General features: G+C 35.8%; 1 protein-coding gene across 1 annotated transcript in view; it reads right to left on the bottom strand.

Annotated features, from left to right (window-relative positions):
• Window positions 1-25,257, bottom strand: part of RYR2 (ryanodine receptor 2) — a gene marked incomplete at its 5' end in the record, with an annotated part of 385,437 nt that overhangs the window by 239,717 nt on the left and 120,463 nt on the right. Inside the window, one exon of the mRNA XM_083858180.1 lies at window positions 5,008-5,028. Coding sequence (XP_083714306.1) covers window positions 5,008-5,028 — 21 coding nt within the window. The remainder of the gene's footprint in view (window positions 1-5,007; window positions 5,029-25,257) is intronic.

Genomic DNA, 25,257 nt, shown 5'->3' with positions numbered 1-25,257 from the left:
TTCAGAAGTTATCCTGAGAGGCAGGACTGCTAATTGAATGTAACCAACAACAGGATAATCATATTCCTCTGATTAAGTCTTCAGCTGCATATGCTATCTGACCTTTTGGGGACAAATACTTATGCGAGTGCTTAATATCAAGCAAATATTCTCTTGGAGGAACTAAACCGAGCACTCAGCAGCTGAAATACCCAACTGGCTTGGAACAGGACTTGAAAAAGGAAAAGTAATAAAAACACCTTTGTAGACTTTCAAATCATTATATTTGAGGAACGTAAGACCCATCATTCTATTCATCTTCCTAATTATTTCCTCCTTCTCAAAATAAGGCAAATTGACATTTAAAACCTACTGAAGGTTTATCAGAGGACACTAAAGATGTGTTTTTAATGTAAATCTTTACAGCTGCTTGAGGCCACTATATTCCTCAGATCTTTAGACAGCTTTCAGATAGGTTATCACAATTCTAATTTATCATTTCACCTTAATTCTTGGGCTTTCTGGTTAGATGCAAAGAGAAAAATATTATTTCTATTTTATTTGGATTTTTTTAATAGGAAAGTTGCCAAAAACCCTTTAATTTAGAGATCATCTCCTGATTACATCTTTTGTAAAATTCTTACAGCATTCCATCTGCTTACACAGAAATATTAGATCTTTACACTAACCTATCCAACAAGTATTGAAGACAAGTGAATTGAGACAGTTTGCTGTAACTCACAGAAATTACTATTGCTACATAGAACATAGCTTGAAATTCCCAGATCTATAATAGGGCCTGAAGGAGAAATACCAAAGAAACCCCAATACATATTTGGAAATGCCATTATTTGATTGAGATAAGTTTTAATCAATTTGCACACAGATTTCTTTTGAAATTAGAAAGTGTACTTAGAAAATGTTTATACTAGTTTCTTTTGCTGATATGAATTAGACTTGGGCTGCAATTAGCATGCATTAAAATACACAATACACTAAGCATGGAATTACAGATGTAGTTGAAACCTTCACTGTAGGTTTGGTATTTGAAGCAGCATTTCCATAGTCACTCTGTTTTGATATGCCTGCTCATTTTAACATCATACAGTATATCTCACATTTTCCTTCAAGATGTGTATTAGAACCAAGTTCTCAGTATATGAAACTGAGTTAACACTGCCCTTATTACTCCCTACATTGAGCCACCTCTGCAGTCTGTTACATCTAAAATTTGAATGAAAATTCTTTATACTGGGGGATTAAATACCTGTGCAAAATAATATATTTATATTATATATAAATGTATTATATTATATATATTATAATTTAATATATAACTTATATATTATATATAAATATAATACATATATCACAGTAATATGAAAAATCAATCTATATTTAGGCAAATTAACTGTGAGCAAGAAATTATAAGAAAAAAATGTCCTTATATCATTCATTTAATGCTTGAAAATCATACTGATTATAAAGTACTGATGTGAAATTAATTACTTTAATAGCACTGAAGACATGTTACTTGAATCATTTCCCTTAATGAAGCTTTGTTTTGTGGCTCGCTCCAACCTCTACAAGAGTCCTAGGTTGTTTCCTCTAGTCAAATTCCATTTGTTATATTTATCCAGTCCACACTATCAAAGCAAGAATTTATTCACTACTTCTCAGCTCAGAAGTCTCTGTAATGAAAGCAATTCTTTTGAAAAATGTCTAAAGTGTATTTCCTTACTCTGCAAGTTTCTTTTCTCCAGAGATATTGAAAATTAGCTTTACTAGTGGCATAAAACTGAGCTAACACATTAACCACTTGAGAGAGAGAGAAAAAAAATTACCCCTACCCTCAGTAGAAGAGGTTTCTCTGTCTGAAAAATTGAAGACAATCCTACAATGTTATAATTAGCATAGCTTTGCCATCAGCCAGGGTAAACATGAAAATTCTTGTAGCTTGCATTCTGAGTTTAAGAAACAATGCACTTCATTTCCTTTCAGGTAAAAAGCTCTTCAGAGTAATCCCTCCTGAAAACAATAATCCTGGATGGCTCTTAATGCCAAATTTTCAAAACAATTTACCATCTAGATGTAGTCGAAGGTGTAAAAATGGCCGAATTATCACATCACCAGAGATACCCAAGAAAACTCATGATCCTTACACTGAAACCTGTTGCAGAGCTAAGCAGTTGTCCTGAAAGTCAATGCAGACACTCAGGTGCTTTTATTAGTACTACCCCTGTTGTATGCAAGATGCAAGTATACAACACTCCCCTGAGATCAAAAATTTGCAAGCACATTGCTAATTCACAGAAATAGACACTTCAAGATTATTTCCTTTATTTCATAAATACATCAAAAGAGAAAAAATGTCCAGGAGATTAAAGGAATTCTTTTCACTATGTGTTATTCAGTTTCATCTTACTTCATTACTGTCATTTTCTCTGTAAAGAAAATACATTCAGGGTCTTCTAAATTTTAGTTCAAATCAAGTAAATCCCTTTGATCAAATACTGGGGGTTCCCCATCTTGGTGGTTTTATAAAAAGCAGAAAAGCCATTTTCAGATATGAAACAAGAACCAGGATGCCTTATTTCCACTAGGTTTTACATTGGGCAAGATGTCTTTATGTTTGATTCTGCACTGAAGCAGAGCTACAAACCCTTCACACTCACACCTTCTCAGAGACAAAAGGATGAAGCCAAGAGTTCAACAAGTATCTTAAAGCCATTTAATTTGTAGTTAGCTTCAACTGCCAGCACATCTCTTCAGCAGAATAAAGATTTTGGAACAAAATCACAAGAAGAATTATGGTCACTTGATAGAAGTACACAGGAACTGGAGTAATTTCTTCTAATAGTTTTGTTAGTACACTTTATAGGCTAGAACAGCTCAGAAGTGAATTACTTTAGCTTATCCTTTGAACAGCATGAAACTGCTTACAGCAAGGTTCTTTGCTACTAATTTACTCATTAATTTGACATGAAGCTTCTCTCTGGGCTTGGACTTCAAGGTTTCCACAGATAGATATAACCAAACACAGTTGCATTAACCTTGGGTGTTCTATACTGGAAAATGGCTTATCAAGAAATAACATGTGTTAGAGTGAGGTGTCTGCATCAGTGACCATGCAGCTTTACAACAGCCAGCTTTCTACTGCATTAATTCACTACACTTCCAGTCCCCCATAACACCTCTGTTAATGCTCTGGAATTACAGAGGGACTGAAAAGCTGGCCAGACTAGAGCTTCATCTGAAAGAGAATAATTTTATGTATGAAGTAAAGCCAGTATGCACTCTACCCTCATCAGAGACGTTGTCTGAATTCTAGTATCAGGCTATGAGGAAAATTCTTTACCCAATGTAACTTGGAATGACACATTCAGCTTTGCTCTCATGGGAAACAGTTCTTTTTAAAATGGTGTAAGGACACATTTTGATTAAGCAGTCTTTCCAAAGCAAGATTCTGATGTCACTAAGTTCTGAATATATATATATATATATATATATTAAAAAAAAAAAAAAAAAAGAGGCAGCAGATTTGATTTCTATTTATGCAAGTAATACTATATTTTTCATTAACAGACTATGAATGCTTCAGTCAAAAATAAGCCACATCAGTGTCACCAATAAATTTCTGGCATATAATACTTCATGCATTGTGAAGTTACGAGAAGTGGTACCTGTATAGTACTGAACATGCTTTTTATTGCTGTTTTTTCTCTTTATAGAAAAATTCTTCATAGGCATGAAACAACAGATTCTAAAGCTGTATAACCAAGATTTCTCAATAATAATTAAAAACTATAAAAAAATGAAATGATAACCTGATCATCAGTATGTCTTAAAAACACTTAAAATCAATTGTATAATAAGTGATGGTTGTCATAAATACCAGACTCGCAGAATATGGATAATGCTGTCATCCTAATACAATTAACAAAAACTAATAGTTAACTATAGTTATTCTTGATCTACTTATATATCTGACATGTCACAGACATTTTTGAGTACAATAGAAACGGTGTTGAAAAGCCTAAGACACTATTTAAGCCATGTACTTACCTACAGGAGTCTCAGGCAACCCCTAAATTGAATTACTACTTACTATAAAGATGTAATAATCACAGAATAAATTCTGTAATTTCTGGCTGAAATAAAATTAGACCGGTGCTATAGTTATGTTATTGACCACACTTCAGAGGACATCTGAGTTTGTCTCTGGTCATGTGCAGCCCATAGTATGTATTAAGAAACCAAGGAGACCTATTATAGTCCAAGCTTTCAGAAAGACCTCTAATATTTTCAAGGTGAACAAACAATTCTACACACATTTTATGACCACTAACTCATACATAACACTGGTGTTAGAGATTACATTGAAGAAAAACATACATAAATATGTCCCACAGATGGGAGTTATATCAGATGCCCAAACAAATATGTATGGTATACACAGACACATTAGGAAAGGCCTTAACAACACATTTAGCAGAGAACTGTGCTTTATTTGCTAAGATCTAGGAAACACTGGTTTTATTCTGTAGCAGCTGTACACCATCACTAAATATATTTTCTATGTTTGCAGCTACACACAGCATCACACATTATCTATCAGTATGAACTATCTTACTGTCATGCAGTTTAAGATTACAGTGTCTATACTGGAAAAGACAGGGTGGGTTACAAAATGGAGTTATAACGTTAGACAGCAGGGCTCAAAACTGAAAGGCAATATTCATACATTAATATTACGTGATTCTGTAATTCTCTTCAAATAGTTCCCTTTGTAATTCTGATTCTCTTCAAATTTAAAGAGATTAAAGTCATGGCGGCAACATGAAATTTGGTAGGATAACTCAGGAGTGACCAGATTTTACACAAACATGTATTCACCTCTTTTTTGGGGTTTTTTGAGCCGTGCAAGTTGAAGGGTCATGAACACACAGGGTATCAAAACAGACAGGTTAGACTCAGTGGCAACATGAAACATTTGGGATCAAGTGAATAAAAGACAGAATCACATACCCATTTTTCCACATCAACTAGCTGTAGAAAGAAAAAGCAAGAAATCAGTAAATCTCTTTCCTTAAATACAGCATATCAAAGTCTATTTTGAAGTTAACATTTCATATTTTCAGAAGCGTATCTAGTATGAGAGAAAATGTATTCTATTCTATAGCTTCTAGAATTGAAGATGTTCTACTGGCATCTTCTCTTTAAAATGTCAATACCTCACTTTCTGTCTTTATTTTGTGGAAAGCACTTCAAATTCTAGAAGTCAAAAACGTCCATCTAAAATCAGATAACAGGTAGCAAAGGAAGACTGATACTGAATATTTCCACACTGCATTCAGTACCAACCAATCAAAAATGCAGAACACAGGATCCTACAAATTGTATCCCCATTTTCTCTTGAGTAAAGCTCTGCCATTAATGAACATCATTCGCATGAAAAGGTTTCATTGCTGCTATTCATAGTTTGCCATTTTAAAGAATGCCACCAGTATTAAAGTTAAAACTGGGGGTACCTGTCAAACCCTGACCCTACAATCTACGGCATATGAGAATATCTAGCATAAGAACAGAGAAGAGCACATAAAAAGTCATCCATTTCTTCTATGGGGGAAGTGAGAGTAACTCCAAAAGCTTAAGATTTTATATTAATAAAACTGTTTCAGGACTCAGTAAGGAAACAGATTTTAAATTACTCTCTCTAAAAAGTCTTTGGACTATCTCATAGTCTCAGGAAGGATTGAGAATATCTACTGGAATACATTTAAGCTACTAGAACAGTAAGTAGGCCACTACCTATTAAATACTTAGTTGGCACTAAGAGCAGTATGTCTGAAGTAGATTGGTCTCTGGACTTTGCACAGAAAACACTGCAAAATATCATGCCTTCAGTGGTTTTACTGCAGGCACATAATTGACCTTTTGTTAGCAGATGCCAAAAAAAAGTATAATAATTTAAGATAGCTTAGTGTAAAGCAGGAGCAATTTTCAAAACCAGTAATATCTGGATGTCAACTTGCTTGTGAAATTACTGTAATAAAAGGCAATGTATTTAGTTCTCATCTGTTAAAATAGCTCCATTCAAAGTAAACTTTCTCACCTTCAATATAGATTTCAGTTAAAGAGTAGCTTTATGTTTTTGTTCAATGCTGCTAGTACACAAAATTCTGATTTGCTCCTATTTATTTTTTTAAGCAATCTTTACTGTGACTTTTTTTTATCAACCACAGCTGCAGAAATGCCTCCTCAAAAACAGCTAAATGTTTTAAAACAGATACAAGGTAAGAAATTATGTGATAAGACGTTGGCAAGGAATAAAAGTAAGCAATGATTTAAATCTAAATGCAACTATGTCCTAAAAATAAAAGGAGTAAGAAATAGCCAAGTTAAGATTTATTTACAAGTATTTCTTTTATTACCTTGCCTTTGATACACCTTTTGCTTTGTTAAAATTGTATACGCTCTGAACACAGCACTACAAGCAATTTGCCTGTGTGACAATGCTAGAAAGAGGCGATGCATGCTTTATTGCCTTGCTCTTTCTATCCCAAAGTGTCAGTGAACAAGGCAGCCTCAACTGTTATCAGAGAATCCATGCAAAGCTCAAGTCATTATCAGTTTTACAATTAATTGTCTTATAATTGCTGAATTGTCCATTTACTTTATTTTAATGGACATCAGTTAGCTTCATGATGCATGTGGAATATTTTCCAAGTATTTATCCACTGCACACACTAATTCTGCATTGGTATATCCATGTTTAAATAGATTGTCTCTCAGGACAGCCACTTGAACAGTGCATGTACGCTCGTCAAACCTGGTCCTGCTGTGCTCCTGTTTCATCCGTGGGAGAGTTCTTTGAGTGTGACTCAAGTCACAAGAAGACATTTCTTCCTTACAGACCACTTGGTCACAAGTTCTAAAACTTGTTTGTGCAACATACTGAGACAAAATTTTGTCTGCTTTTGGAACCTATTCTGGAATACTTATTATCTGGACGTTTAGCATCCCATTTGGGGGAGGAAGAAAGCATAAGCATGATAGAATATCAGATTTACTCATCTGGAAGTTTCTAGGAAGGCAGATCAGGTAAAGCTAAAAAATAAGATTACTCATATCCAAGAGTAACTGTCCTAATGCAGACAAAATAAATGTAAAGCTCACATAAACAGAAATGAAACAAACACCTCAGTCTAGCGAATGTATCTAAGATCTAAGTTATGATTCAGAAAACAGGCAAGCAAATGCTTCACAGCACATCTAAATATAGATTCTGTTTCACACTGACACCTCCATCTTTTGTCTGTCTTCAAGACTAGAAGCCACAGGACCCCTTTTCCCATGGATTTCCCAGCACCTATCCAAATTCAGGAAACACTAAAGAGTCAAAGTTTCTGTTGCTATATATGCATTGGTCATTAATCCAAGGGGAGAATTGAAAAAAAAATAAAAACCTTATAAAACACAACAAAAAATCCACATATACACCAGAAACTGAACAAACAAACAGAGAAAACCACAAACAAGCAACGAATTCTAACATTCCCTTCTATCACACCACGTTTTGTTACCTCTCTTTTTTGGAGTGCTTAATGTTCCTTGGACTTGAAATTACCTGTTTTTACCATAAATTACTGAACTCAGGTTTTGCTGAGTTGTTCACCTGTTAGAAGTTATAGATCTTTCAACTGGTCTAGGAAGCTTTAAAGTTCAGGAAGGGTTTGGGACATGGTAGGCAGGGACTGGCAGTCACTTCTTGAGTTCCCTCTCACTGTGGCATCTCACAGTAACTGCTTCATTTCAGCCATACATTATGTAAAACACAGTCCAAAAGAACAGTACAATCATTTCTTTCATAAAGCACAGGAATTTTTGCCTTGTCACCAAAAAAAAAAAAAAAAAAAAAAAAAAAAAAAAAAAAAAAAAAAAAAATCCAGATCCCTGAAATTCAGTAACTTTTCTTCATTCAGTTCATTTTCTCTCCTGACCATTAAGTCACATTTTTGGAAAAAATAAAATGTTTATGTAGGTATATACTGATTTTTCTCTTTTTCTTTACCCAAAGAGCATCTGGATTTACAACATTTCCTCCAGTAGAGGATGCAGGATCCATATTAAACCTTATATATCTCAAAGGCAGTGTGCTACTTAGAAATATTGTTCCCTCATGTCCCTGGCTACTCAAAGATTTTCTGAGAAAAATAAAAAAGAACATGACCCTGTCTAACACTGGATATCAAAATTTAGTGAGTACATTGCCATATGACAATTCTGAGTACAGGAATTGTTACCTTGCCATGAGAACATCAGAGCTAGCAAAAGACTGAAGGACATAATACCTCTGGAATTTATTTAAAAGTGTGGACTACTTATACTAAAATAGTCATTTTACAGAAAGTTGCTAATTTGAACCCAAAATAATTATTTCACTGACTACTGTTAGCAAGTAACTGTCAACATAAGTTCATGAGTAAGAATTATGACACTTGAAACTAGAGAGTAGTGGATAATAAAATGGTACAGCACCCGTATATCTGGGTGTCTAAAATATACTAGTAGTGCTATAAAAATAAACCCAAGGATTCCAAGTTTTGTTCTAAGAATCAAGCAAAAGATCAAAGATGGCATTTAGAATGATGAAATAATTTCCCTTGTTGAACTAGAAGAGAGCACCATACTACAGAGTCTTAATACTTCCCTCAAAATTTCACGTAGCTCTAGTAAGAACTATCAATGAAGAACATACAGCCTCAACCTGATAATTTACTGCTATGCTAATCCAGAAACTTCAGAGTGATCTGCACTTGCTGACTTCTCTTCAGGGGCACATCAGAACTCCAATCTTTTCAGTCAACCTTTCATTTTAAATGCATTTAATCCAAACTGGAAAGCTGGTTTTTTCATCCTTTTTTCCCAAGCCCTGCAGATACCCAGAACTACACTAACTAGATATAAAAGCTAGTTAAAAGAGCAGAAATGTTATTCTGCTACCCCTGGTTTCTCTTGCCATAAGGAGCCATGAACTAACTGAAGAGAAATAAAGAAGGATCTTGTCAGCACTATGAGGAGTCATTCACAAACTCATTCTTCAAATTTGACAAAAAGCAAGCTCACAAGTGAATATCCACTTATACAGAGGCATTAATTACAAGTGCAAAAGCTGCAAAGTAAGCTACTTTAAGCTATGAAAACAACCTCCCATTCCTAATTCTGGCTTCTGTTTTCTTTCATCTTCTTGAGCAGCACACAGAAACACTAAGGAATTTTATTTCACAGTGTATAGGAGAACCTCAGCTGACTCTGGCTAATCACATTCTCTACAATTATTTATGAGAACTGCCATGACACTTGTAATATATTGCCATGATCCACAGATAGGATTGTGACTGAAATCTCAATGAAGAAACTAGAAACCTCCAATGGGAAATGTTATATCTTCCCTTGCACTTAAACTCATTTTTCTGAACCAAATTCTTATTTTAAAAATTACTTTTTCTTTTTTCACTGTTGTGGAAACGGAAAACATATAGCAAAATCTTTGTCTAAAACTTTAATAAAGATAAGCAAGGTGAGAATAAGTAGAATTGAACTGGATCCCAAATTGAATTGTATTCTTTACTTCTATTACAACATTTGATTAGCTTCACAGTCACCTTGACTTCCTGAATTTAATACTTAACAAGCTAATTGATGATGCATCTCCTCCAGCCCAAGACTGTCTTCTAGTGTAGACTTTCGTCTTCAAGACACTTCAAGAGCTGTGCTTTTGTGTCTATTTGGTGTCTATATGTCTCCTTCTCTGCATGCAACTTAGATCAGAAAATGTTACTGAGTAAAAATAAAGTAACTTCTCTTTCTCCAGCATCATTTTTAACTGACCATCACCCCAGAAAGAAAACTTTGAGCGTTGGTATCTATGTACAAAATAGGAAACTTGTCTAAGATAATAAAAATGTTTACTTTTATGTCATACATCCTCATCCCAAACACAGTGCACACACTAAAAAAGCGCCCACGTGCCAGGCCAGAAGTATTAACGTGTCACAATTCTGTGATTTGAAATACATAATGATTTTATTCCTGTCCTTGCTTGACCCTGAGGATAAGCAGAGCGCAAAAACACTGTGCCTGCCATTCTTGATCTTTTCCAGTACTTGCAGTTGATCAAAGCACAGCTGATCAAAGCCAAGCCACATTCTTTTTGTGCCTTATTTGAAATGTACTGCTAACAATCACTTCTGATGCTAGATCAGGTGCACTGAGGAGAAAATGACAGTACATGGTTCTCTGTAAAAGCTCCATGCTTTTTTTTCCCCACTATTTTACTTCCTGTTCCTATTTGCAATACGGCATCTCTAAAATAGCTGTGAGTAGTCAGTATTTTAAGTAGAGTAAGACTCTCAACTATCTCATCTTTTCATAAACTTTTCCACTGGTAGCAAATGTGTATGTCCATCTACATGATATAAAAACCCACACTGCATTAAACACTGAGATCCCCTCCCTCTCCTTCCTCTTCTTTCTGTCACTTTCTTTCTTTGCAGTAAGAAGCAATTAGGTCATGTAAACTCAAAAGTTTGGGACAGCAGACCTTGCAGTAACTACAAGCTAACATTGCTGGACATAGCAACTCTATCCCTCTTTATGACATACCACAATCTGATAAAGACTTATCCAAAATTTCTTAAGAAAATTACTGCATTTTGTTTCAGCCATTTATGACTGGTACCTGTAGACAATCCTTAGACTAATGAAAAAACTTAAGAGTTTAGAAAAAAGAAGCTATAACTTGGCCTTTTTGCTCAAAAGTTTGATTAAGAAAACTTTATAGTCAGTACTAGAAAACTAAAACAGCTCCAGTTTGTTGTATCAAGGAACTTCTGGTTCATTTCTGACTCTTCCTTCCTACACATGGGGGCTCTTCTGGCAACCCTGAAAACATTTTCAGCCTGTCATATTCACAGCTGCTGTTAGCTTTCAAATAGGTTATTAACTAGACTACTGTAGTGAATCAGAGAGCTTAAATTGTCAAGAGTGCATTTAACTGCCAATCTTCATACTTTTTTTTAAGGAAGTACCTTGGTAACTTGGCTTATTCATTAACATACAGAACACTTATTAAAAGAAATAGGAGGTGTTACCTCTCCACTGGCATGAGAGATGAAATTACTTTTGCCCTCCTCCCATGCTGAGAAAATGACAAAGCTGCCAGCTCTCTGTGTTATCTTGCTGCTTACTAATACCAAGTAATTAATGAATTCAGAGTTCCACAGTTGGAGATAGGTGATTTGAATATTCAAAAATCCACCAGCTACAGTTCCATTCCTATCTCAAAATGGCTCCATTCTCTCTTAGAAGCACAGGAAAGCTTTTCAGCTCTGTGAGAAAACACTTATTTTCCCTACCCCTTAAACACAGAAAGATAATTATACATACAAGATATTCGCATGTGATGATTCCTTCACAAAGTCCTTTAGATCAGAGAATAAGGGCTTCACTTTAATCCCCAGCAAAGACTATCCCACACATGAAATTAGACAGCAGTTTGCTGGTCAGTGGCACAGAAAACAGATTTTAATAAAACAAGGCACCAGGAGGAGTGATTAATCAGCCATGACTGGATGATTAGATGGGAGTTAATAAGCTCATGATGCAATTTAGCTAGAATGTTGCCGTAACTGATGGGTATCTTGCAGACAGCATTTTCCTGAAAAATGAAGTTGTCAACTATTGGAGTAGAGGTTGTGAAATTAAATTTTTTCATATTACAGAAACACTTCAGCTTTGAATTCACACACGCATGTAACCAAATGCTTTCATTCTCCTAATAAAGTCTGACATAGATTTATGAGTGCACAAGTCAGAAAAACTCCTAGCCTTAATTACAATGATTTACCACAATATCACTGAGACTTTTAAATAAAAGATATTTGTTTGATGGCTATTTCCTCATGTTGTCCATGAGTTATTTCTGTATCCATTTCAGTGCTTCTCTAACTTAATTGGATTGCGAGGGTGGGAGGAGGGGAAGGGAGGGGAAGGCAAAGATTGCAATGTCTGGAAGAAAATACAGATATTCTAGAATGTTACCAAGGAAGGAACTAAAAAATTGATATTAGTGTCAGTAAGCAGGCAGCATACTAGCCAATCAGTTCTGCTCAAAAGTTGATATCTCCTGTTAGTAACAGGAATGAAACAAAAATGTATAGAAAAAATCACTCTCACAAGATGTGCAAATATACACAGCAGATCCAAAAATAACAGCAGAAATAAAGGAAATAAAAATGATCAAAAGAAACTAACCAAAAAAAATTGATGCAAAAGAAACAAATACCTTTTTTTTAATTGTTAATCAATGCAAAAATCATGTTTACGTTAGAAAGGTAATTAATAGCAGTCTATTTATTTGGTTATGCCAAGCTACAGAACAAATGAAACTTTTAGCTAAGATTGAACTCTTCACTTCGACATGAGTAAATGTTATGTGTTTGCATGTCTCTCTTCAATAATCACTTTCACAATCCCATTTTCAAGAAGCTCTTTCCAAATTCCAACTACAGTACAGTTCCCTCATATTTGGCTCTCTGAATCAGACTTCTTGATTAGTCCAGCCTTGCTCTCAGTTTGAAGTGATCCAATAATCCAAAAGAAAAACAAAAACTGATGGAAATGAAAAATCCATCCAGAATTAGTAAGCAAAATAAGGGAAAGTTCCCTTTATGAAATACAGTTAGACTATAAAAAGGAGATGGTTGTGAACCAAAATTTCCTAACTAGTTGAAATACAAGCAGAATACACATGTAAGAAAGAATTTAGAAAATGCTTCCTACTCTATTATATTTAAACCAGTAGCTATATTTGTAGCCTTAGAATCGTCAAGAGATTTCCATGTCAAGTTACATGGAAAGCCCCTAAATGCTATTCTATTCACAAAAGGTTACAACGAGTAGCCTTGGCAAAAGAAACTGTAAATAAGATGCTAAGGTGAAAAAAAGAAAGAGGAAGAATAAGATGAGAGAAAAATATTTTAGCATGTAACAAAATAATTTTTGTACTTCACTGATAAACTGTATCAAGCAGAAATGATCAACTTTAACCATGAAGATCCAAAATCAGTTTCATTATTCTCTTACTTAAGCTCTTAGATTCTTGTGTTAAGGCATTATTTTTTTACATCAAACCAATAAAATCTTGAAGTTCTCTATGAAAATGTTTAAAATTTCACTGGGAAAAGTTGGAAAAGTTACTGGAATTTTAGAAGAAATCTCAATAGAAAGCTTATTGCATGTGCTATTTCTTCTCTCAGTCCATGCAATGGCATACATGAGCTGAGAAAGGACTCAGCAAACTAGGTGGGGTCAGACATCTGGGCTACAAAAAGGCTGTGCAGTCTCAAAACTCAGCAAATCTGTGTTTTTCCATGCAAAGGGCTCAGTTCCCTAAAATGATTTTATTTTATACTTTGCAGCATTTTGGAATACTCAGAGAGTTGCAAGAAGCACTAGAGTCTCATATTGCTTGCAGTGATACCAAGAAAGCATATAGAAGGAGAACTGTGGTCTTCTTGGCAAAGGCAGATGCTGACTGCCTAGTATGTTCCTCTGAAGCTCTCCAAACCCACCAAGCCATTTCTTTAGGACAAAGGTTTCGTATTTCCCTAAGTAATGTACAAAAAAATAGTGACATATGGCTGAAGAAAGAGAATAAGAAACCCCACCTGAAATTTCTTGGAACAGCCAAAGGATTTAATCAGTTACTGGCATTATTAAAATTTGGGCAAATGCACAAGTTCTTTTGAAGTAGCCAAGATATACCCAGTAAATCACTTATATTCTAACAAACAAACACCACCTGGAAATGGAATTTTACAGGAAAAACAAAATGCATGAATACCCAGATAACTAAAAGAGTTTGTTGCCAAATGACCTACATATACACTAGACTATGTCAATTTACCACATTAAATAATCACCACTAAGAAAAAACAGGATTTCCAAATTTGTCACTTTCCTTCTGCTATTTGCGTACCAGTATCTTCTGACTCATCCCAATATTTTTTTAAATAGAAACATCTTTCCAAAAAAGTGAGTGTTCTGCATATTTGTCAACAGACTGTCAGCTATCAAAGGTTGCTTCAGGAGTGGAAGCTGCATGTACCACCATAATTACAAGCACATTCCCCTCCATCAGCAGTATCTACAGAAACAAGCATTAACTACAAAAATCATATACAGCAATACAGGACTCCCCAAACTGAAGCAGATGACAAGAGCCAACATAATTAGAACACAGGTTTACTAGCAGAAGCCTGAATACCCTTTGTTCTTGTCAAGTTTCTTTTCTTTGCTCTGCTTACTTAGAAGTACATTATTTCCATAAAGAAAAATAAGGCTTGAGCTTTCAGCCCTATCACATAAAAAAGGAAATCAATTCTTCATCTATTTATACACAGAGGGAGTGACTAGTATTTAAAAGACTAAAGGGCAGCTAACTGCTGAACTAGCAAATGCTAAAAAGACTGTAATCTAGGCAGAAAGGGGAGACTGCAGGGGAAAGGAAAGACAATCTTCAGAGCTCAGTAACTATCATGTTTGTCAAAAAATATTTATAGATCAAAAACCTAACAATGTGGGGAAAAGACTTTCCCTTCTTACTTACCATATTGACAGCAAAATTGAAATTTTCACTTGAAAAATGAAGGACAAGTGTGGTAATGCAATTCCTACACCTCTAGCAGGTGCTTCCAAATAAGGAAAGGGTCTCATTTACCTTTTGACATGTTAAGAAGCTAGCTGGAAAGTTCTATGGATTTCTCTTTGCAGTTGGCTCAGAGTCAGCCCAGAAGTGTAGACTGGACCCTGGAAATGTTACTCAAAGACTGTTGTTTTTCTCATTGGGCCAAGGGCCAAAAAGCCCACCTAAGCCATTAGGTACTGAAGAGAGAGAACAAAGGAACTCCATGCTTTTTGAGATGTCTTAGCAAGGTGTCTGAGGTTCCTCAGGCACCTGTGCTTGGATTATTATTTGTTTTCTGCAACGTTTTGTTACTTTGATTTTTTTTTTGCCTTATTAAACCTTTTGATTTACAAAACATCCTTGAAGAGCAGTCCTGCTCATTATTATTAGCCACGTCTCTGCAGGCTGGCCCTCAGGTGTGTGGGTTAAACCCATAGATAGGTGCATACAAAGAGGTCAAGAAGAGTCATAGAGAGCATATTCCCTTTTTTTACATGTAAATATGTGTGTGTGTGTGCATATACATGTATATTTATCAGGCATGTTGTTGAAGAGGAAGAAGTCAATCCAGACTGCCTGCAGGAACACAGCAGGAGCCTTAACTGCTGCTGTGAGCCTGCAAACATTCCAGAATGGATCCTGCTGGCATGGGACCACTCCCCACCACAGAGGCAGCTCAGCAGTTTGGTTGCACAGACTGCTGCGGGCAGAGGCAGCTCCATTCCCTGTCCCAGAGCCTGCAGTCCTGACTGAACCTTCAGGGAACAAGGCTCTGCTCACAGGAGTGACCACTCAAATACTTAAAAAACTAAAACTCACGTTTAGGAAAAGCTGAGTGATCCTGACAGACACTGAAGCAAGCTCATGGTGTTTAGGTGGATGATCCTACTACTCAAAAACGTAAGTCAATGCCCCTGTGAAGAGCAGGGGCTCACTGCTCACTCAGGGCTTTCTTTGTTGTGCTCGGATCCCAGAGCCAGCTACAAATAAGGCACCTGGAGGCCAGGGACAGAATCTTACCTCTGCCTACAGACCTGCTCCCTGCTCTCATCCTCTCTCTGTTTACGTAACATCTCTGGTCGTAAACCCTCCTTCCCTCCATTTCTTTCACTTTCCTTCCCTCCACCCCCACTCAAGAGTTCTTACCATCCTGATAAGTTATTAAAAAACAGTAATTCTCTATGATAAGAGAGAATCAAAATCTAGGTATGTTCACTTTAGACCTGAAATAGTGCAGCTCTCAAACTACAGTAGTGCTTAAACACAAGACCAATACACTCACCTGCTTGGAAGGCTCTTGTTTCATTATAATAATTGAAACAAACCATTTGATGACTCTCCAGCAAAACATTACAAAACCAAAAACCTTCTTGGTGAATCAACACTACCACAGTCACCAAAGAATAGCTAGGCATCAAAATAAATAATTTCTCCACAGACAAATGGTTGCTCCAGAGAGAGGTGAAATAGCACCTGCTCTCACTAAACCTATTATTTTTGCTAACATATCAGATTTGCTCAGTGTTGTAGCTACCATGGATTCAAAATTCCTGTTGCCCAGGGAAGATGCAATTACATACATGCAGATGAATCCTCATGCCTGATGTCCCCATCCAGACCTGCTCATCAACAGAGTTCATTGAGAGCCAGCAAGAAGTCATGCAGGTTTATCTGCAACTCTGACACACTACAGAGGCAATAGAGAGATTAACCCCCCCTCCCCCAAACTCAATTCTTTCCCATTTCCTGCTCAAGACAAGAATCCAGCCTGTTCAGTCCTGCTCAGTCTCACGACACCAGTTCTATCTCTTCTTTTAATGCTACCCTTGCTGGTGTTGTTCAAGTGTTACACCTTTGGGGAGGACCATTCACATCTAAAACAATATGGAAGTCTATGATGCATATAGAGCACCATTAGAATCAAAAGCACCCCAAGGTGCTGAACCCTGCAGGATGAGGAGAGTTAGGAACAAACTTGCATTACAAACATCTTGACTGAATTTGAGGATTAGGGTGGTTTGTTGTTTTCTTTAATTACCACAGAAGGCATTGGTAACTCTTGGAGGCTGAGCACACTGAGCACATTTCAGGAGAGAGAATCTCATGTGTAATCTTCCAGCTCCAGCTGCTGAGATCCTACAGGAGCTGCCTGATAGGAGACTAGTCTCTTGCTACACAGCACTGCAGACACAATTAACATTTTCCACACTGCCAGCCTCTGTAGCACTGCTACACATTTCCTTTACTGATAACATTTTACACCACTCATCAAAATATTCTTTAAATTTGCTACTACAAGTCACTGAGTTGGATAAAAGGATCCTTCCTTTTTTAAATTTTGAACCAACCTAGCCAAATATTTCAGGAAGCTATCCCTATAAGAACCCATTACAAGTCAAATGGAGATATGGAGAATTTTCATATTTATTATGAGATGTTTATTGAGTATAAGACTGTTTAAAAACACTGACTAATTATTACTTCCAATCTCAATATACTGGACAAAAGTAGAAGCTATGTTTTATCTAATTTAAGGTCTTGGGCTTTACAAATAATTCATCTTAAATCTGTGCACATTGCAAAAGAAGAGAATATAATGTTTGAGTAACACTTTATCCAGGCCTTGCCTCAGCAGAAAGATTAATGTAAAACTGCATTTTGCATAATCAATAGCAGTAGAATTGTAGCAGTCAAGAATCATATATAATCATAAACAATTTAATATCGCAAAACACTTTTGACTATGCTAAAGTATAAGGTTTTTGTGTTTTCAAAAAATTGTGCTTTTACAAAAAAAGTTAACAAATTTAGGGCAAACAGAAAAATTTCACTGTTTTACAATGCCGCCTTTCACATGTCCATAACCTTTTTAACATCAAACCTGCCTCACACAACACGTAGATGAGAGTGTGCTCACTTACTATTTTGTTTCATTCCAGCTTGTGGTGCAACCACTGTACTAAAAATTGATTTTAAAAAACCCTTCTAGAGACAAAACAATTAAATGCTATCCATTTTATGATATTCACTACCAAAAAGCTAACCTAACAAATATTAATTCAATTTTTACAATACCCCAGATGATGTATCATTTGATTTAGAGAATTCACTAAAATCAATGTGATACACACAGCAGGGAGGTCAGTCTGAGATGCCTAGGACCCAATTTCTAGCACTATTTCTTGTGTAGCTTTTGTCAGCTACAGTCTTCCACACATGCATAAATCAGCCTTGAAGTATGAAGACAAAACCAGAAAAAAATGCAAGTAGCAATCACTGCTTAGCTTATTGATTCTAGCTGCTTATCTACACTGGCCTGGTTTAAAAACTCACTGTGTTACTAGCTTTGTTGAGACATCTGGTAACATTAAGAAAATGAGTGGTTTAGGAGACTATCTCAGCTTTACACAGGATTGAGCTGCAAAACTGAGACTCTTCAGCATCCTAGAACAGCATCTGAACATGAGGATTTGGTGGGGTTTATCTCCATCACTTTGCACAAATAGCCTTTAGTACATCAATTCCAATTGCTGATAAAATAAAAAAAAAAAAAAAAAAAAAAAAAAGGGATTTCATTCTGGAGACAAATTTAACTGTACCATTTTCAATTTTGCTGTGCTTAAATTCCATTTTTAAAAAAAACCCAAAACTCAAGCTCTTCCAGGACCTTAACAGGGAATCTTTACTGAAAAGCATCAGCACGTTGCCATACTTTATTTTAACAAGCTGTAGCTTATAAGATGGCACAGGGATAATACCTATAGAATTTGCATGTAAAAGGCATAAAAACAACCAATCCCCTTCTTTTTTCATCTAAGGTAAAAAGCTACACAGTACACCTTGAGTTCCTCATTCTAATCTCTCTGCCAGTATTTCTCAGCTGTCCTCATGGCAGCTCAATACATAAAAGTGCCAATTTCAGTGACTGCTACATTGCTTATATTCCATCAGCAACTTTTTGTCCAACTATTTTGTTTTTTTCCTAGGACCACATGGAATCTGAACCAATTCCTGTTTTAATCCTCACTTTTCCATTCTGCTTTAATGGTAGAATTGAATTGGCTACAGTTCTCCCCAAGTTCAACTGCAACCGTGCCTGAGTACTCCAAGAACATCATTCCACAATCAGATTTTTCCTTCCACGATCAGTGCTCTTCTTCAGATGGGTCAGGAGAACACTCAAAAGCATCAAACAGAAAGAGGTCTGCTTCCAGCTCTGAACCCCCAGCTCTCTGGAAAACTAGCCCTGAGGTGCTGATAGTGGCATGGACAGTGTTTCACATTTTCCTTACCAACCAGGAGGACAGGATAGAGCTTCCAAGCACAGCAAATCTTTATGGAATACAGTATTAGAATAGCACAGGTGCCGGGCAAAAAAATATTGGGGAAATGCAGCAAACTGCAAACGGAAGTGTTCAGTAGATAATATAAGTAAGATCAATTTGCAGGAATCTAAAGAGGGATTTAACCCTACATTTCATTTTACAAGTAAACAAATTTCAAGCATACTAAGGCAACTGAGAGCCAATTTCTTCCCCCTGTATAATGAACTCTAGAAATACAAATAGAAAAAAAAAAACAAAACACTTCAAGTTTTCTCAGAAAGAAAAAAACCAAAACAAATAAAGTGTGATTTTCTGAATGAGCACTTAAAGTCATTTTAGTATAAATTCTAGAAAGTCTTACACTCTCCTGATTTATTCTAGTTCCTAGTTTATTATGTCATTCAAAACAGAAATTGTAACTACTTATATGTTCACCTTTTTGCTACAGGTGACATGCAAGGAAATCCTTACTTATTTCACTGATACATTTTTCTAGTAAGCAATCAAAAAGCTGACAATTGACGCGAAAGGACACAAAAGCAGCTGAGAGAAATCCATTGGGTTCCATTGAGGATAAGTGAGTTTGGTGCATCTGTCCTGCTGGAGTCATTAAAACACAATTCCAAAGGAAACACATTACACTCCAAGTGCAGATGATTTTACTAGCGAGCAGTTCATGTAGCATGAAGCCTAGCCATTAGCAAAGGAATTGAATGTTCCAAACACTTCGCTGATAAAATTGGAAAAAACAAAAACTAACAAACAAAAAAACCTGCAGGAGTCACATACTCCTACATATACCTGAACAAAAACAGCCCAGGCATAAACCTCGTGTTGTCAGAACAAAGCACAGATCAAGAAACAGCAGCTCCAGAAGCTCTCACCAAAACAGATGTCTTTTACTCTATACCCTCCCAACGATATGAGATTTTCCTGTGGATGTATGGTACAACAGTAGAATTGGAATGGTTTGACACTCAGCAGTCTTCTAGTAGACCAGAGTGAAGAGAATGTTTTACCACTGCTGACAGAAACTAATTAAAACTGCTGTAAAAGACAATTAATTAATAGAGTTCTCCATCACTCCAATGGGATGGTGCAGTTAAGAACAATTCTCTGTTTGGGATACAAGGTGTCCCATCTGCATACAGATGTACACCACACTGGCATGTGAAAGCAAGTCACACACAGTATTTATATGTGTCGTGTAAAAATACACACATATGTATATAGTCAATTCATCAGGTATGACATGTAAAATATAATCCAGAATCTTTAAATTTTAGTGGTCTCATTTATTACAATTATCATGAAGGACTATAAAAGACATAAGGTGGAAAAATAGTACATTATTTATTTAATGAAACTGTTGGATATATTTCAAAAAACGCAGGGAAGGCAAGTGTTACTCAGGGAGTAATAAGAATTTATTTTTTATTCCAGCCAACATAGATGATAGATGACTTTGTGCTTGTCCACTTACAGGAAAACATCTTTTAAATGCCAAACTAATTTAATTTCCTGTACCTAGTCACTGTGCCCAAAACTCTTTTTTATCTCTTTGAAGTAACAAAAGCATTAGAGTAGAAAGAAAGTTCAAACTAGCCCCTTTTTATATAAACACAGAGTAGTGGTGTTTCAAATATTCAGATTCTCTCGTTAGAAAAAAAAAATTCACATTGAAACATATGAAAAACCCTCTGAAATATAGTTCAAATAATAGTTAGGAGCAATGGGCTTTATGAAGGTTACCTTACACTTAATTTTAGTTTGCATATCTTCTTGGCAAATTTTTATCTTAATACCTATTTTTCATGCAGCACGTTTGCTTGAGGATTATTTAAAAAGACCGTTCAGAGAAAATCTAAATAATTTTTGAACCAACTGAGGCTAAGAAAATACCTGACATTCTGCCATGTCAAATATGTCTGGATACCTTTTCTCCTGGATATACAGAAGGACAGAGGGAAATAATTTTCCTTGTCATAAAAGGTGAGACTGGTAATAGCATACAATGTACAGGTCTGTTGATTAACTTCTATGAAAAAGTCATTTAAATCTTAGAACTGAAAGAAGCCACAAAGTTATAAACCCCTCCCCTGCACCTGAAACCTGGCAACTTCCTTCCCATGTCCTTCTGACACCTTTCACCTTCTCAGTGAAAGAAAGCTGTGCAGAAGGTGCAACAGCACAAGAGCAGTTGATAGTAATATAAAACAGAAAACTTTGCCTTCCTTTCCTCTTACAAGTTACATAAAGTTATATCCCTTTCCCCTGCCCAATATCCATCATATCTGGAAGAACTATTTAGCCCTGTTTCTAATTTTGTTCATATTTTCTAGAAATCACAGAAGTTACAGAGCACAGAATTCAAGAGCACTAATGGATAGATGGCCCGGCTGCATTTCCTAAGAAAATTAGGGAAAACTTCCAGGAACTGATTTGATAATAGCATTTAATCACTTTCACATGAAGCAAGTACTACATGATAAAGGCATTGAATCTAGGAAAGAAAAATGCGATTTAAAAAAATTAAAAGATTTTTAAGAAACAAAAAAACATCAAATGAACTACCCAAAAAGATAATCAGAGGAAAAAGAATCAGAAGCAAAATACAGTTCCAACAGGTTGCAATGACTATTCCTAAATTACTCCAGAAGCTATGGATTCGCCTTCTCAGGATCATTCCAACTAATGAGCTTTAGTGAAATACGAGGCACTTGGGTCCAGAGAAGGTTCACTGGAAATAACAACCAGGCTAAGAATAGATGGCCTGAATGCTTTTTATGGTCTTAAATGCTTTATGAAAACATAAGGACATCCCTTTTCATCTTACATCTGCTTTTCTAACGATAAAAAGTTAAACTTAAAAACCAAGCCAAAATGATTACAAATTACGATATTACAAAATAATATCTAGGCTGTAGGTCACCCTTGTGTAGGACAGTGCACCTGTAATTCTGCTTGCTTAAAATACCACAGCCCAGACTATGTGATGGTACTCCTCATTACATAATTATTTACTATTCCCTCTCAACAAGATTTCTCCCTTTTTCCTTATCTCTTTCTGGTTTGTTGGTTTTTGTTTCTTTCCTGTGGATGAGCTGATGAAAGTGGCACATGCTTATAGCACTCCAGACCCCACCAAAATTAAAAAAAAATTACCTGTTTAAAATGAAAAGTGCAAATAATGCTACCTAAGCAAATAAACATGGTTGTGGTTTTGTTTTGAAACCAAAACCATTCAATCAAGCTATGAATGTCAATGGTTTAATAAATGGTCAAACCTAAGAGTAGTATTTTATGGGGAAACTGAAATCTCAGAGCACAAAATAACTACTCAGTGCCTAGAAGAAACAGAGCACCACACACATTCTTTCTTAAGAAATTTCAGTCATTTTCCACTGTTGCCTTTGATAGTAGTATTTATGTGGTTCAGGAGATCCAAGTAGGTATACTCAGATTCATCACTGATCTCACAAAGTATGGAAACTCTCATTTTAGGATTCTTGCACTAAAAAGGTATTTATTGCAGAGGTAATGTTGCACATTTAATGCATAGTAATTGAGGAGTAGCAATAAATCCAGAAAGTGCACACAGTTACTCTTTCTTGTGCACAAGAAAGCTGCTTATTGTTCTGACTCAAGTCAGTGTAAGATTTTGTTCATATTACTCAGCCATTACATTACTGCTAACTTACCTGTTATATAACAATACCTATTACATAAACATAGCATTCAAGAGATTACACAACACAAAAGGCAAACCAGCTTAAGGAGACCACTTATAAGCACAGTATCTTGATGATTTCTAATGAAAAGTAACTGAGGACTTCCATTTGCAGGATTCTTTCCACTAGAAAACTGAAGTCATGCTGAAACCAGTTTATAGCAACAACTTCTCAAAAATTGCTGTACTTTCTTCTAAATGAAATGGAACACTGTTTGTTTTTTTTAATTAAAAGAATTGATGGCTTCTCCAGGAAGGTAACAGTGCTTCAGGTAAGACAAATTACCTCGCACCTTAAAACATCTTTTAACAGTTACTTCTAACAAATATGAAGCTGTCTTCATATAAGTACCTGCCTTATGGTATACAAATATAAATGGAAAGACAAAATCTGTATATTTTTCATAGAATCTACAAAGAGATACCAAATGTCAGTTCTATTAATTTATCAGCAAGTACATATTCAGTCATTTTAGTACCATCACTCTTGACTTTCAGAGATTTACTAAAAATATTGACATTGACAACAACACGACTTAGTGCTCATTAACAAACCATTATTTTCAAGATTTTTTTCCTTCAATATCAGTATATTAATGTGCAAGAGACACAAGAAGATTCCTAACACATTTCCACAGAAGCCATCAAAATTTGCAGTAGAAATCTATTCATGATTTACTGAATACTGTCTCTCTGTGTTGGTATAGCTGTAGCTCTGTATCTTCTGCTAGTGTTGGCATTTAATAGATGCTGAGAGCACAGTAAACAGCCAAGAGCCACATAATGACCACACTCAGAACTTTCTTTTATTTTTCCTGTGCACATCTCAGAAGACCTTTGAGTACAGAGTGCTGTAAACCAGTATGGCTGCCATTATTTAGGCATGAGTGTAAGTGTCCAGAACTCTGACCTTCATGGTTATGCACAGAAAACATCACTAATTGTTTCCAGAAAATACCAGATTGCCACCGAACAACGGTATCTCTCATCAGTCAGTGCATCCTACAAAAAACTTTTTTCTACTCACATCTACTGCAGAAAATAGTTCAGAACTAGTGCAAATATTTCACCTAAGACCCCTACAAATCTCTCTTAAGTCTGCCCTGTTCCCAGTGGAATACTTTAGCCCACATTTCATAATAATTCTGCAGAGAGGTTTGTTCATTCTCCAGTGTTCTCTGGGCGTGATCTCTATATTAAAAGCAAATATATAAAAGCAAACACATGGCCCCAGCACTCTGCTAAGGACAGTGCAACAGAAAAACTGCAAGCTGATGTTATGATTTAAAGAGAAGCTTCAATACTTCATATTCGAAAATTGAATGTTTTTTCATTCACTGCATTCTGCCCTATAGCATTACTTTATCACATGTTCCCCTATACTTCCTTCAGTTCATGCTTTTGCTCACATCTGTTGATGAGAGAAAGAAAACTGTTGCTCTATTTCACACATGTGGCCATACACAGTTATCATTGTACATCCTGGGGTCTGGACTGTGATTTTTGACATTATGCCTATATGTGTTTTTACGATTTTTTTTTCTCCATGAACTTGCTTGCTCTTGGTTTCAGTATCAACAAAGTAAAGGAAGAGGGTTTAGAAGTACATATCTGATTACTCTTGTACCACCTCTTCCTCCCAGATATGCTTTTCATTCTCTTGGAATAAATTCTCACTGGCAGAACACTGGCAGAACTGACTACTCTATATTAGTTTGCTTTCTTGAGACACCCCCATAAATATTAGAGGCATGCTTATCTCCTGCCAGGTTTCTTGAGGGATGGGCTTAGGGTTAACATCTGCTTCTCTTTTGACTCCTATGCCTACAGTCACTTTCCCTCAAAAATTCACAGGATTTGAGCTAGAGTATAGTATTCAAATGAACACTATAAGGTGTATATGAAACATTCAACTACAGCATAACAAATCAAATAAATTGCACTGCAGGGAACATTAATTACACTACTATGATTTATTTGTAAATAATTATTTGCTGTCAAAAAATTAATTAATTCCTATTAGGAATATTAATAATTCTTATAGGATTTAAGTAATTCCTAGAGCCTTCATTTTCCAGACTGCTACTTCTTGTCCACTGAGGCTCAATAATATTTTATCTTTAACTAAAGATCTGTTACAGCATATTTTAGCTCAGGGAACACGTAACAGTTTCATTATTTCCAGACACAACCAGCATACAGCCAAGTCATTTTAAGACCTTTTGACAGTCTCACCCAATATAGTCAGGAATGCTCAGAAGCTTATTTGTTCAGAAGAAGTGATCAAGCTTTATTTGACAAATTATGAGATTCTTGAATTAAAACACCCTTGAATCTATACTGACTCATAGCACTTTGAAATTGCAAATTTACAGTTCTGGCAAGCTTCATTGGACACTGGAATTGCTTATAATTTCAAAAAAACCCAGACCATTCCTGTAGCAAAGGAAGAAAATTCAACACAATCATGA

This window comes from Zosterops lateralis (assembly GCF_965231275.1).
Source record: "Zosterops lateralis genome assembly, chromosome: 3".
Classification (NCBI taxonomy): domain Eukaryota; kingdom Metazoa; phylum Chordata; class Aves; order Passeriformes; family Zosteropidae; genus Zosterops; species Zosterops lateralis.
Note: the sequence above shows the minus strand (reverse complement) of the source record. Positions and strands in the feature narration are given on the sequence as shown.